General features: G+C 36.5%; 1 protein-coding gene across 7 annotated transcripts in view; it reads right to left on the bottom strand.

The window, feature by feature from the left end:
• LOC100744754 (QRFP-like peptide receptor) overlaps window positions 1–16786 on the bottom strand; it is a 78810-nt gene that overhangs the window by 17243 nt on the left and 44781 nt on the right. For all 7 annotated transcript variants that reach the window (XM_012386184.3, XM_012386200.3, XM_033320982.1 and 4 more), the window contains exon 4: window positions 6305–6426. In XM_012386184.3, the coding sequence (XP_012241607.1) occupies window positions 6305–6426 (122 nt within the window). The remainder of the gene's footprint in view (window positions 1–6304; window positions 6427–16786) is intronic.

Genomic DNA, 16786 nt, shown 5'->3' with positions numbered 1-16786 from the left:
CTAATTAAATTACATATGTATTTCTTAACGAGATCATTATCCTGAAGGATCTTGGACTTATACTCGCACCCATCTTATCGTTTGCGCAGCATTATAAGCATATTACATTGTTGGCTTGGCGAGCTCTTGGTCTCATTATAAGAATGTCCATGTGACGCATGTTATCTTCATTGAGAGGATTCAACGTAAATCCGTAGGTTCTCTTTCCCACAAAATTGGAAATTTCATTCTCATCTCTTGCCATAACTACCTACGACCAGTTTCTAACGCCGCTCGGATTAATTCCTTGTAATACCTATTATCCCTTGGAGCAACGTAGATTCACAGCTGATACCATATTCGTATATAAAAAGCATTACACTAGCTGCCCAGAGGTTCTTCAGTTTGTTAAACTTGCTACTCCATCCGGGACTTACGAGAGTTTCCCAATTTTCCGCACGACGTTATACAGAACCAGTTAGGCTCCTAGTAACTGTATTAATCGCGTTTGCAAACATGCTAATATACTCGTCCATCGATTACGCTCCTTTTGAGAAAGAACTTGAGAAAAATGTTAGAAACACAGTGTGTAATTCACCGATACGTCCGCGCACTATTTCTGACTTGTTATCACTGCCAATGACAATTATTTATTCATTTATATTATCGTATATTTCTTTCTCTGTGCCTAAGGCTACCACTCGTACATAAATGAATAAATAATAAGGATATAGAACGTGTGATTTGCTTACTGATGCACAATTCGAGATACTTGTAAAGCGCATTTTCATGAAGCGACAGACGATTATTGTCGACTGGACGATCTATCCGAGAGACCCGCTATAATCTTCGATCCCGTGGATTTTATAGGAACCACGCGCCAAAAAGAAAATGAGGAAAGTGACTACGTATAAGAAGAGGAGTCGATAGAACCACGCGAAAAATCACGACGAATGCTTTCTTTTATGGTTACGGTTATTTCTTGGTATTGTTCCGCGTTTATCTTCGTTTTTCCCATTACCTGCCTTCTTCTCATTTTCTTCGCTCCACGCCTATGCAATTAAATGAAAAGCTTCGCGACGATCGTTCGCCTCTCTTCCACATGGCGCAGCTACGAATACAAAGTGGTTCTATATTTCTAGCCTCTCTATCAATCAATTCTCTTGCCCACGACGTTCGGTGCAAACGAATTGAACAGAATCACGTTTGCAGAAGCTACGCTTTCTTCCGTCGCTCGATACCAGCAGCGCGTTGTGCAGAATAACGTCACTTTAGTGGGCGGAACAGTGACGTGATAGTTACGTACCGAATATAAATTTCAGCCTGTTTCGCTACGAAACAAACAGCCGTACCAATGTACGATATTTCATTGAAACTTTATGAAAACTCGAGACCGAATCTGGTCAGAGCTGGAGGAGGAATATATAGGGTAAATTCTGTACTTTATTTACATATACCAAGAAATCTACTTTGGCATGAAATGGACAGATAGATGGAAGCTTCGTGAAGTTTCCACGAGATAATGCGAATAGCGTCAATCATAATCATACAATAAAATGAAATTCTCAATAGAAACTCTCAAATAGTACTGTATTTAAGAAGCTGTTTTGAATAGGAAATTTTATATAAATAATGAATTAATTTTATAAAATATTATGATTTTATATAATAAGAAGAGATGAAATTGTAACATGGACACCATGGACAACTAGTCTATTTATGTGGCTCTTTTACGTTATAGATTTCATACGAAATGAAGAGTATATTTAATATATTTCATGCTAGCCAGATAAAAATACGTTTGACGCAATTTATTAATTTTGGAATTCGGAGAATTTTATGAATAATGGAATTTTCATATCAGGGGCTATACATATATATGTATTACTCCATAATTAGAAATTAAATGGGCTTTTTACATAACCAACGCAAAATATATTACATAGGAAGGTACCTAATAATGCACATCATTGAACCAGCTACATATTAGCACTAGAAATAATCTTATCAGTTTCATCACGCAATACACTGTAGATTAGATATTGGCAATTTCTTTGACAGATCAAAGGGTGATTCATAATTATTTACTATGCTGTTTAACATGCAATCAAACTTTCTCATCAAAAGGGACACTGTATCGATCGACAAGTATAAAAGATAAAAAGATTTGCGAATAAAATGAAAGTATAGAGTTGTTTTATTTGCGAGAAAGTAATAAATTAATATTTTCTGTTACCTAAAAATTAGAGAAGTTGGGAAATTAAACTTCTGCCAAAGTTGATGGAAATTTCTCGCGAAACGAAACTTTTATTTCACAGCAGACGACACGAAAAGCTTATCCTAATACGGGATTAAACAGTTTTCCATTTTCCATGGTGAAGCGAATGCTCACTCCCACGATGATGTTACTTGTTGAAAATAAATATGATGACTAGTAGATAAAGATGATTAGAGGCGAATTCGGTTTTAATATACATCGTCAGAGAGTCCAACACCAGTGAGTGTTACATTTACAAGTCCAAATAATCCAAAGAAAAATCAATATCTGCGCGTCTGGTTTCCAATATGGATTACCATAAAAAATTCCTGTCATTCGATTTCGATGATTACCAGTTTTATATTCCACACAGGATAGATGCCTATCCATGTCCTTATACTATAAAATAAAATCATTTTTCAGAGTAGAACGAGAAAAGATTAGAATCGGAAACACGAGACCAGAACCCGAACAACCACAAATTATGTAGTCTACGATAAACATCGTGTAAATCGAAAAATCGTACGTTCTAACACGTTCGACGAGAAAAATATCCAACCTCGAGGACAAAAGTCATTGACAACCCTATACAACGTTATCGCCTAACAGCATCTGTCATGACCATCTACGGAGTTCCTCAGCATCCCTTATATTACCTTCAGAAATATGGACGATTCCTAGGTTTTATCTGTTTCCTTTCCATACAAAGGGCGAGATAAACAATAAGAAGCAACCGTCGATAGGCTCAACGGTGCGGAAGAAAGACAGGCGACGATAAGGCGATTCAATTTCCCCTAGAATGAAATAAATTTTAAGCATGACTGCGCGTTGGGAAAAAGCTGTTGGATTACGCGTATAGGTCTATCTTATTGGGTCCTTTATGGAAAGGGAACGTGAGCTGCGAGATGAAACAGCTTCCGTCGAGAGATCGTACACAACGTGTAAATGTTATCTATCAATTTTTTCTGTCCTTTCGAGCTGACGTTTATATGTAATTTACATATATCTTCAAGTTAGTATACACTTTTATAGATGATTTTCCTACTACATATTTTTTATCATATCGATTACAGTCATCTATTTCCATAGGAGAATATTTGTAACAAAACATTCAAGACTTGAAAAATATCTTTAACTCCAGAAACGTACTCGTTTAATGGTTCGTCTTTTCTAGCCTTGTAAGTGATTTATCTTGACAGAGCTATAGCAGTGAAACGTAATAAAAGTAATTAAATCCACTATCTAACCTTTACTACCTCTATCGTGTAAGATCGTTTCTTTCAGTTGAAAACACGTAGACAAACTACCGAGGGCGAATATGTATGTATTCAAGGTAACTTTACAAATACACCTTGAAGAAGCTGTTAATTTATCGATTAACCATTTCTAGCGGTTACGTGACTGATTTATCTTAAAAAATGTATTAGCAGTAAAACGTGTTGCGGCTAATTAAACCTACCTTCGTCTCTGACTATGAACTACCACCGTTACTTCCACTCTATAAAATTCTTATTCCTTAATTATTTTTTATTCCTAACGTCGCGTACAAATCGAAGGAATATACTTCAAGAAAAATAAATTGCGTCGCCATTTTCACCAATACGATTGTATTTGATTGTATTGGAATTAATGGATTCGCAATCCTGTTATTTCTCACACAAACTATGTAAAACCAGGAAAAAGCTTTCGCGGCTTGCATTTAATCCTACGTTTTCTGGTCGTCGGACGACAGATGATTTCGCTGTTACGAAGCTTGATAAAAGTTTAATAAGACACGCGGGTAACTTTTTCACGAAAAAAAAAGAACAAAAGGGAAAAAGAATCGCAATCCCTAGTGGGCCGCAATCCGATCTGAAATGAAAGGGAGAATTTATGACTACTCGCCTGCTAACTGTCTTCGAAGGGTGTTGAAAGAAAAGGGCGAAGCAAATTCCCTGCGAATTTCCGGATCACTCGTCGAAATCCTGTATTCTTCCGCATCGAGAAATCGGATGGAAAAGGATAAGGGAAAGAATTTTAAGATGACTTCTATACCGATTAAAATTCAACGTATGTACATATGTAAATTGAACGGTAATGAGAGCGTGTTAATAATCGTATGGAATTATGGAAATCGTGTTTCCGAACGTAAGATACAGAGCTTATGCTTGGAGATTATTTTAATGTAAATCGTGTTGCGAAATGTTAATGAGTTATTTTAAGCATTTATCGCGTTCTCGGAGGAAAACCCGGCGATTATTTAATATTTTAGTTGGATCTAATCCAGGGCGACGTGTTGGGATTGCTATTAACATCTGTCGCGAGGTTCGATCGTCAAAGTGAAATAACATGAACGTGTATTATTCTCCCAGAAGGAAGCTGAGTGCAGAATAATTTTATTATCTTACTTTTGGCAACGTTTTCCCATTTTACAGTATTTTTACTGGCGAGTTATGATAAACTGGCGAGTAACAGATAGTGATACAAAGACTCGACGGATACGTTTAATTTAGTTTCTAATTAGAGCATTTAAATGACAATCTCTTGAAATGGTTGACATCCACGATACATTGGCCACTTCCATAAATGAAAGAGTGGAGAAAGCTAACAATCTAACAAGCATTGCATTTTGTAATTTTTTCTTGAAATTTGTTTTCGCTTGTGTTATCTTCTTATGAAAAATATACTTTTCTTAAAAATATACTTTACTTAAAAAAAGGTAAGAAGGTCTTTACAGTTTCTTAAAAACCAAAGATTAATCTTGTAGCTTAATATGTTATGACATTAAGACAGTTGCAAAAAAGTGAAGTTGACCAGTTTTACATCGGACAGGTTCATATTTGTTTATCTTTATTTTCTCCTGGAACATATTACATAGGTACAAAGAAGAAACGATAAGGGAGGGGAAGGTGGGAAAAATATGAGTTTCCGATCGATTTATCTCGCGCAACATCCAATAAAGGAACCCACCTATGCATTTTTTTCATAATCTAGGATGCTTTATCACTTTTGTGTCGACCTTTCCCACTCATCAAACTTTCTCCTCCTGTCTCCGTTGTAATCATTATCGATCATTATCCACGTTGAATCTATCAATCACGAAGTACAGGTTGGTCGGCGAAATTTAATATAATTCACGCGTATCGTTAATCGCAAGAGAGAAGAATTCTCAGAATGCGAGGACACGAAAGTCAATACGGTTTCGCGATAAAATTACACCGTGAGATGGAACGAATTTGGCTGGTCCCTCGTGAAACGAATTTTTTCGTGTTTCATAGAAAGAAAACGTACTATCCACGGGAAGCTACAGCTGTACCTAAATAAATTGAATTTAAGAGAGCTCGTTTAAGTGCATCAATTAAACGAAACTACGCTTCTCGAGCGCACGACGACGGAGCTGCGTTAAATAATTTTCCAACTTTTAATCTCTGAACAGTCGGTTCCCTTCAAGATTAAAGCGCCGTGAATTTTTTGGCGCCTGAACATTTCAAAGTAGAACAGGAAGTTGCGTGGTTTTATTGAAAAATGTATACGTCTATATTCTATTATATTTAGACGAAATTTTCACGATAATTATTTTGCTTCGTTCTGACGCGATAATCTATCGATTCTAAAAATTAGATCGTGAACGTTCACGCGATTATAAGGAATTTAAAGTTACAAAAATGCATAGAATGCAAAACTATATAAAATAGTTATAACGCACGGTGAACTAAATCTCTGCTTTAATTGTATTCGCAGAAACATGAATATGCATGAACGTCTATACTCTAATAATCACTATACTATACTATAAAGTACACTACTCCAATTAACCTAAATCAAACCACGAGATTAGGAGGGTTAAGAATTAAATTAACCATTATTATCCAAATTTATCTTCGAGATTGCAGTATTATTTGCATTTGCTTGTCTAATACCGTTAATTCAATATAGTGGTAAATTAATATTCCAAATTAATAATTAGAGGAAAGGCATCGCTAACCATTCTTCAATTTTTATTTCAACGCGCGACACGGTTTAAGAAGACGTGCAGAAAATAGGAGGAAAATACAACGGAGCCAGGGAAGGTAATAATGTCAGGTTTACCTTTCTATCGACATTGCGGTTAACGTGACGACCGAGCAAATAGCCGAGACGCTCTGCATATAATGCACCGACTTGCATAGAAACAGGCCCATCGTCCACGTGTAGGAGAACAGCTTGGCCACCTGCAACAAATCCATTCGCGTCTTGTCAGGTTGAATCGTTCCAACACCCCTCGGAACCATATTTTCCTTTTTATTACACACGTAAACTACGAACGCGGTTGAACCTCTCAGGAAATACGGAAATATATTCAAATGAAAACGTAACATTGAAATTTTATACGGATTTATCGCAAGGAGATGAATCCGCAAAAAAAAAAAAAAAGAAAAAGAAAGGAAATTGAAGCATGAAATATAGAAAGAATAAAAAATGAATTTGTAAAAGTGTTTGAGCGTAAAAATTAGATCGTAATGTACAGAGAAATAACAAAAGAATAAATCTGTGAAAAATATTTAAGCGTAAAATAAAGGAGAATCACAAAAGATAAATCTGTAAAAAAAGATTTAAGCGTAAAATGCAGAGAAATTTACGCGACAACTGTCTTGATTTTTCCTTTCAGACGCAATTTAAAGTTTCTGAAGAGAGGTCAGAAAACAATGCCGGCGCAAGAACAAAAATCATGCAGAACAATGAGCGTGTGTATTGAAACGGATGAAAAAGGGTCCAGGGTGAAATAAAAGAACTCGAGGGAAACATTTTCGTTCGTCGGAACGAGGCGTAGTCGCTGTTCTTCGCAAAAACGTGTTTAATCAACCCCTTTCACAGGGTTTCCTTCTTTTACTCAAAGAAGATAGACTTTATTGAAGCACGCTCTTTGAAGCCGTTAATGAGCGTGAAACGCACGTCGCCAGAAGGAAATTCCTCGTTTTAGAACCAAAATGCGTGACGGTGGAGTAGTCATTTAGAGACGTTCGCCAGTCTCGCAATTACGAAAACAGTGTTCGAAAATGAAAATTATCCTTGAATAATTACGATGGACTATGATGAACTAGAAATGTACTATTATGGTGAATAACGAGCGGTAATTCTGTTTGAACTGTGCCATTGTGTTTCTTACGCTAATTAGAAAACGAACAATTTTCTTTTCGTTGATATATATACATATTAAGCAATTTTTTTATTTAAACGACCATTTTAACAACAATTGGCCGTTACATAGACTCGATTTTTACCAATTATTTATCGAAGAGAAGAAACGTTCTTAAAAATCGAGGCTTTTATTTTTAATCTTCAAAGCATAAATATACGTTTATCAGTATTCAAAGTTATACTCTAAACAATCATTGATTTTCTCTTCTTGAATCTCCAGAACTAATGTTCTCACGTTCTTGGAAGACGAAAATTTCGAAGAAACGAATGTTCCTTAATCTTTTGCATTTTTCATGCTACTAATATGTCAATCCTCGGGCTGGAAAAAGATAAACTTAGAACACGGACGTGTCGGTAATTTGGTTAAAACTCCTAGAGTAGAATCGTCATTGAAATTTTATGAATTAAGAGCATTTTTGACGACTCGAATGACGTTTTGTAAAGTACGTGGTTAAAAAGTTCGTCCTTTTCTTGAACTATGCATTTTTCCATGTAATTTTCACCTTAACTCTTACTGCAAATTCCACGTTTCAATCATCGGTAATTTCAGCGCTAAATAGACGAGTCTCGCTTTTACTTCGCTCGACTGCGAAAATTCTAATTAGTGAGCCGGCGAATCGTGGCAAAGATAAGAAGCTGATCTCCATTGCTTCAGTTAATTACGTATTCTTCGACGTAACTTTCGTTTTAACTAATTTACTAGAAATTTCACACTTCAGTCGTCGGTAGTCCCCAGCGCTGAAACACGTGAATCTCGTTTTTGCTTCACTCAACTATGAAAAGCCCAAGCAGAGAACTGGCGAATCGCGACGGAGATAAGAAAACGCAAGAAGAAGCTGATCTCAATTGCTCCAGTTGAGCTGCCGCTTAGTGCCAAGTTGTAAAATGATCCAACCAACATCAACCGGAATTCACGAGTTGAATTAACCAACTTATTATCTAAGACCTCCTTACACGGATCGAAAGAAGCTCGTCTAAATTTTAACAAGTCAAACGAAATGATTGGATCGATCGGTTCTGATCGTTCGTCGATGGCTGGCTGTCGGTGAATGGGCGGCTGTCGGAAAAGTCGCTAAGTTACTTCGAAGCAGGGAAACGAAAGGAAAGGAGATACCTTTAAGTCATTTGCGAAGAAAGGGGAATTGAGAACGAAGTTTCAATGAGAGCAATCAACTCGAACAGATAACAAGGTATTTTTGGCGTAGAATAGGAGACGGTGGTTAAAAGCACGGTTGAACATTTCCGGCACAGTTGCAGCAACTATTTCCAAGGAATAATTAAATGCTACATAACGACCGGAGATAAAAGAACTGACTGTCCTGTGTTGAAAAAGCTCCATGTTGAATTGCACCTGACCGAGTCACGAGACGCGAGTTGCTTCGTGTCTCTGATATTCCGCATGATTTAATTACGAAGCATTCGTGCAGTAAATGCATCTCTTTGCAAAATTACGTATTTCTAAAAACTTGATTAAATTATACTCGGTCATGGAGCACATGGTTTTGATTAAACTCGTTCCCATTAGAAGTGTCTTCTTTTTTTTTATCGAATCTAATCTCTGTCCATCCGGGATCATCCTGGGATCAACCGGCAATTTTCTTGTCGCGAGTAATCGTATTACAGACCAGCTGCGTTCAATTACCACGGTCGACTAAACTTTACATTAACTGCATTAATTACAATTAGCGTTACTACGCGCTGTAGAAATGCTCGTGCAATTCTTCATCCAGCAATCATAGCTGACTCTCTTGTTTCTGCGAATTCCTCGGTCGAAACGATCCGCAGGTGAACTCGATTCTCAATTCTCTTTCAGTTTCATACTGAAACGGATCCAGATATCTGCTTTCGACAACTCTCTTTTATTCACACGATCGAATGTATTGGTCGAGTAGAGAGAGTGTTTTAACAGAGTTAGCGAAAGCGTTTCGGTTATAGGATTCCATCCGGAATCATTAAATAAACTTCACTTCTATGTATCGTTTAAGGTTTCAATTTTATGGTTTAAAAATACCGATGGTTTCTAAATGTATATCTATGATCATTTAAAATTGTTTGCCCCGGAATATTAAACAAAATTTTTAAATCTTTCTATTCTTCCAAATCTAAGGAATAGGATAGAATATGCGAACAAGTATTTTTCTCATCTGAGATAAATAATCTTAGTCGAGAAGGATTACAAAAGTGATAAAATAGGAATTCTCATTACTATTATTATTATTATTATTAATTTTACTTTATGACTACCCATGATTACCAAGTGATTTCGTCAATAGTACAGATTTTTATTGATATTCATTTAATGCAAAGAATTCCATTATTATTACTATCCTACGACAATATCGTAAAAGACTCTGCTCCAGATTTCTCCTCAAGGTACCTGATTTGCATAATTTCAGAAGTAAATCATCCAGATGCTGTACAATTCAAAAGATGTAAAAGTCGTGGCTCTTGATTACGCACAATTTAAATATTCGAAGATTCAAGTCTCGAATCTACTGGAATTTAGGGGTCAGAAAATCTATGCTAACTAGATTCAGAAATTTATGTGATCCGCAGCGCTATAGAGTCTGAAGAATCCAAAAAAAAACCTCAGCTTCTGATCTCGGGATATGAAGATACAGAGATTCAAGCTTCGAAATCTTCGAGCTTTGGAAATCGAAAAATCTATACTCCCGACAAACCGATTTAAATAGAAAATGCAAAAGTTATTCAAGAGTGTGCGAAAGGAAAGAAAGAAGTAGAAGAACGCAAAATCATTCTATTCCGTATGTGGCTCTGTTCTCGATGTAACTGAATCAAAGAAAAGTGAGATGCTTTCCCACTCGGACTAACAACAAGTCGCTTAGCCAGTCTGCCGAAATCTTCTTCGCGAAGCATTCCTATATTAAATTTCTAATGTGCTCGACCAAACAGTGGGCTGGTTTAAATCGAATTAGGTGTAGACCGAAGTCCAGCAGAAGCTCGATGGAAACGAAGTTTTAGTATAGGAATTTCATTCGTGATTTCCGATCTCCTCGAATTTTCAATTCCGTCTCCGGCGTCGAACGATGACGTATCCAGCTACAAAGCTATGGCGGAGACTTTGCAACTTTCGCCATTGCGCAACGTACTAAATGTTTAATAAGACTTTGGACTTTATCGAGGCGCGTATAACGGAGCGAGTTGCAGGAAACATAGCGGCGCAGTTGCGCGTCGAATAACGAAATTATTCCTGCGCTTTTGAACGCGCGTACAACCCGTTCCAATGCTCTCTACGAATACATCTCTGATTCAAATCGAACCTGCCTCGATATGTTTGAGCGTGAGAGAATTTTCAATGAAACGCGACTTTTAAACGACACGCAGGACGACCATACGATCGCATATAAGAGAAACGGGCACGTTAAAGGCTTCGGCTTCAATGAAATTGAAAAAAGAAACGCGTAATGAGAAACGCTACGTCGCGAATATTTGTTGCGGCAATTCTGGTTTATTACGAGCAAGTGGCGGAATTAATAAAATTGTTATGGAATGGCGGACAGTTAGTACGTTAAAAGAATAACCGAGTTCTTGTGATTGGTATCATAAAAAGTACAAACAGTGGTTACAAAAATTATCAGCATATCATTGTACGGTAGAACTCCATTTATATGAAGTTCGCGTTCATATAAGTGGATTCCACAAACACTTAAACTCACTTAATCGAGCATTGATTAAAATTTCGTTCGAATAAGTGCGGTTCTATTTAAGTATCAGTTAATCAGCTGCAAATATATTAAGTTTCGTATTATTATTATTTCTTCTAATAATACTTTCATATTCTACACTATTTTTATTTCACCAGAGAAATTAACAATCGAATTTACCCTTCAAATTTAAGAGACGACAAAATTAGTTCGAACAGTACTACAAAACAATCCGTGGACTAATATTTTAAATACAACAGTGCAATAAATAAGCTTTCATGTATCGAAAATATTTTCCATCTCGTTATAAATTGCGCTTCGGCCCAACTGATGCACCGTGCCGATTTCACAAGCAGCCAGTTCAATCCGATAAAGTAATTTCACTATGAAATTCCGCGTCTGACGACGAAATATTTGCCATCATTCCCAGGACAGTTGCAACGACTGACATTTAATTTATATTGTACTGTGCCCTGCATAGTCGAGCAACAATCGATAACGACTTTAATTAGAATGTTAAAGTCGCGATTCGTTTAAGAACGAACCGAGACGCAACTGTTTCTACACTCATTAAATTAATGCCACCTGATAATTGCTTAATCCGCTACCAATCAAGCTGCTAACGCGTTAAGAGCGCTTGTTAATTTCATCCACTAAATATTTGGATTCAGTTTCCAACACGTGTCGTGTCACTATTAACAGGAAATATGAAATATTGTACGAGAGATGATTATACACAGTATGGAAATTTTGTAGACGGTAAATCATAGTTCATTATAATGACAAATGAGTAAATGTATGGTGACTGCTATAAATTAATCCAATACCTTTAACACGATTAGACGATTAAACGATTCTGTCAACTCTTTCTTTACGTACGACACTCTAAAGACCCTCGACACAATGATTCGTCAACATCCCACGTTATATCGTATGAAAAATCGTTTCCTTCGCCTTTTTCACTTTAGTACGTTCTGAACGCAAGCCAATCTCCTTTCAAGATCGAATACACTCAACTGGTGGCTTTTCTTGATAGATCTAGTTTCTTCCCTTTGTCGACTGTTTCTTTCTTCGCTCAAGGTTAATACGCACCATAATATAAATAAAACAAAAATTGAGCGACCTTATCTGTTAATTAAGAATACTTTAATTAAGAATGAAAAAAAAAATAACGAAGCAAGTAATCAATTTATACCATTAACAATGTCAATAACATTTTATCAAAGATGCGTGAATATAATGCAATGAAAATTGCATGTCAACCAGTTTTTAATTAATTTCATTCAATAAACACTGAATCAGTTACAAAAGAATGCAAAACGATACACTGCCGCTCATAAATATTAGGATATAAAATATATCTATTTAGTATAAAGAGGATTTAAGGAGGTTTCCTATTTAATCATTTTACTATAAATCTGTTATTTTATCCGCTTCGTATCTGCCTTATAATATTAGGCACCAAATAGATATAATTAGAATTTTCCAATAAATGGATAATACTTATGGCCACCGATACACATCTGCATTGTAAATTATTCTAATACTCGATTAAGTTAACCCCACGCTCATTATTCCACGTCATTATTTCATTGCGTTGTTACCTCCGTCATTAAACGTACACGGGTTGGCTAACTCACAAGAGCTAGAGATCGATATATTCGCGATGGTATGCTATGCCTTTTGTATCCTTTAAACGGACGAGCTATCCTGTTGGCTGTTGCGCAATCCTCCCTGCGTGGGGCACTCGTTCGTGTAAGCAGGTTCCAGGCGGAAGAATCGACGTACAATACGGACGTCCAGGTGAATAAATAAAGGTAATGCGAGACCATCGATCAGTCGGTGCAATCTTGCAAAGCTGTTACCGGCTGAAACTCGAGATTCCCGTCACGAAATGAAAATTGCATCAGTTTGTTGTTGTATCGTATGCTGTAAGTGATTTATCGGTGCATTATAGAAAACCTGTGGCTGTAAAGTAAAATGAACGTGAGAGTGATAAAAGCTCGGTTTAGTGGGAAACTTATGGCCACGATTCGTTATGAATTTATTCTACGAATCAAACATATCGAAATAGAAGAAAATTCTTGAAACCTCGTTACCCTGTACGCTTCCCGTGTACATCGTGAAAACGAACAGAACTGAGATCGAGGGAAAAGATTTTTATGATTTTCATGTTTGATCAAGAGGAATAAAATTGTAAAATTGAGCGAAAACTCACTTGCAAACGAAGTAAACGAGCGAAAAGCACAATGAAACAAGCAGAACACTGACCACCGTCTATTATTTATTAATCCATTGAGTGAATTCTACGTTCTATTAGATCGCAAAATGCAAACTTTGTTACCAACTGCTATCGCGTTAGGTGATAATTGTTTGAACGCTCTCCTTGTGGCTTGTTCATGAAACACACGAATCGTTTGTAACGATTGATTAACCCTGTTACGATCATCGAACTTTTATATTCGTCTATATATATATATATATATATCTACATATACATACGTAAATTCTATGAGTGTATGCATTGTAGTCCTCGAGCGTTTCATTTATCGGAAAATGCTCCTATCTGAATGGGCATCTGGTGTAAGTCACGACCTAAAAGCGAAGTGAAACGAGGGGAAAGGGGAAAGTAGCGCACGCCATATGATAACTCGAACACGAAATGTGGTAGCAAAGTTGACGAGCAACTTCAAGTTTGTCGTGCAACTTTTTTAAAGCTAGCTGAACGAAGTTACGTAGGCGTTATGCTGACACGGGCATGACAAAGCAGCAGGAAGTGGCTAAAAACGGATCCTCCGTTCGTAAACAACTCTCAACTAATAATAATTTCTCTTCAGCTTCGTGTTATTCGTGGTTCTTCTTTCGCGAAGTTATAAACTCCCCCGAGAGTCCGATCGCATCAACCATCGAATTACGAAGCTATAGGAACAGAGGAAAGTTCCAAAGTAGCTGAATTTTGACACTACGTATCGAGCCAAAATATAGAGCTTTTAGCTCGTTGACAAGCCAATAACGCGCTGTGAAATATTTGTCAATTTTTTATACGATAGAAATTGAAGAATATTTTGATACTTTAATGACACTCTCTTGTAACGCTCACGTAATTTGTGTGTACGTTTGTGTGTGTGTGTGTGTTTTGATAACTATTTATTTACCCAGGAAACGATTATACTTAAAACAAAAAATTTATTATTGCTTGACGTTTAGATAAGATATATGTGAACGGAGATTCAAAGGGTGATATCCAAAATTCTTAAAATACCCGAAGCAAGATCTAATTCTAGATTGTAGTAACATATATATATATATATATATTTACCGCATATTCTTCGTTTGCATATAAAAATAAAAACAGGGCGAATCTTTGCTACAACCCGATATATCCGAAAATTATCATCAATTTTATATTTGCCCCCTTAAATATAAGCCTTCTTTAAAATATCCAATAAAAAAGTGTTAATTCTGCTAGGTTATAACTTATAATTATCTCCGTTTTCTCGGATCGTAGAAAAAGATAAAAACACAAATTTATGTAACAGCCCTATATATACTCTAAACTTATTGTCGTTTTTATACTTTTCCATAAATTTCACTTTTACCCCTATTGTCGTTTAATGTCCTCGTGAGATCGAAAATCGTTAATAAAGTTAGCAATAAAGACTGCTAGATATCCAGGCAACTAAAGCTTTACCAGATAAATGTCCAGAAGCGAGTATTGTGGTGTGCAATCGAGCGGCGAAAATGTTCGTGAGAATTTCGAGGAGACTGGCGTCGGGTTTCGCTCGGGAAAATCCGACGCGATAACATCGGAGTTTCACTCTGGCAATTCCCTTTAACGAAGTGACGAATTTCTTATGGAGAATGAGCTCACCGACGCCAGGGCACTCTGCAAATTGCAAATTGCCTTGGTTTGTTGCCCGTGAAATTGTCGCTTTCCCTTCGAAACGTCACGCTCTAAACTGCAAACACAAATTTTTGGATCCCGGCGAGATTACCACGAATGCCACGGAAATTTTTCCACTATTTCCCCATGATACGCGACATTCTTCCGCCACGAATTGTACTTCAGATTCAACTTCGTCACTTTATCTTCTCTGAAGTGTCATGCCTGAATTATGCAAACTTCGCTACCGCCGGAGGGAGAAAAATCCCTTTCTATTTTTAAAACAATAGTAAAGAAAATCTTACGGCACCTCTTGTGAGAATTCAATTAATGAAACGTATTTCTACGATATTAACGCAAAATATTGACAACTCGCAGAAAAGTAGCAAACACTAGAAGCTGCTGCAATTTCACGAAATAGCGGAACGAAACAACGTCGATGTAATTTCCTGCCACGCCAGTTTTATGTATTTTGTCCTGACGACGGCAGATTGAAATTAATAATTCATTTTCGGAAAAAGATATTCTATCGTATTTGCGCACCTCTTTCTGGCAATGTCATCTACATCGATCGCATGAAAAATTTTTCGTACTAATGAAAATCGTAACCTGAATCACCGGTGACTACCAAGTGGGTCAACAAGTTAGGAAGCTTGAAGTTTCGTTCTACAATTTATGTGCATCCATCCAATTTCCAGCGAAATACGTATAGTAAACTGTATACCTGTTCGAAGGAAGATAAACGAACGCCAATTGTTAATTCGAGTGTGATAAATACATCTTCTTTCGCTTTATCGACTTCGTCACCGAAATTTATCACGACAAGTGTCGTTCATACGCTGTCCATTTTACAATTCGTCATTATGAATTCTGTCACAACAGCTCGCGTATTTAATCGGAAATCAAAATATTAAAATATACCGTCTCTGTCGCGTTGTAATCGTTACAAAGATGAATAGGGTGAATTAGAGATGAAAATTGGAGGGATTCAAAAGCCAGTTCCGATTTTTCGAGAAAACATGTTGAAGGCAATATATAATATGTTCTTTCACTCGTTATATTACATTTCCCCTTTATCCATCATCCATTTGACAACGATAACAAACAAGAGATAATAACATGAAAATGCGTAATTAATCCTGCCACGCTCGATGTTACGTATACGCTAGATTGTACCGTAACAAACAAATTATTAACTAAATATACGATAAATATACAGTCAGTTGCGTAGATATTATCGAATTTGAAAAGTACTCTGTATATTTATCTTGATATCAAAATGCGTATACTTTACACCAGTATATATAGAACAGGTATATATTATAAAATAATATATACTCGCAGTATACGCTCATATACGCTCAGTATATCAACTAATTTTCAGCAGGAATTTAAAAATTACAGAACACTTAATTCGTAAAACTCTTGGTACAAAATTATAAGAAAAATTACGAAATTTACACGGTATTTGTTAACAGAAATGTCGAATGACATCATGAATATTTGTTCTTCTAGTTATGGTTCAAGTTTTGTCAAGTGTACATACCACGTTTTCCTAGCAGAAACATCAGAGAAACTATGATTCCATTATCGATAATTGATAAAAAGAAATGTATCTCTATAATATGGAGCTCAAAACGGGTTTGAAACGAAAATAGTTTTCGCGACGACAAATTCGAAAAACCGCTGCGTCCCCATTTACACAGCTTCTGACTGATGCAATCAAGCTGTACTTTCACGCAGAACATCGTTAGGCTACCCTCGGACAATCAATATATTACCAATATTACAAGGTTCTGTGGCGGCACTCGACAACAAATACCGCCACCCGACACTAACTTCCAC

This window comes from Bombus impatiens, unplaced genomic scaffold (assembly GCF_000188095.3).
Source record: "Bombus impatiens unplaced genomic scaffold, BIMP_2.2 scf_0027, whole genome shotgun sequence".
Taxonomy (NCBI): Eukaryota; Metazoa; Arthropoda; class Insecta; order Hymenoptera; family Apidae; genus Bombus; species Bombus impatiens.
Note: the sequence above shows the minus strand (reverse complement) of the source record. Positions and strands in the feature narration are given on the sequence as shown.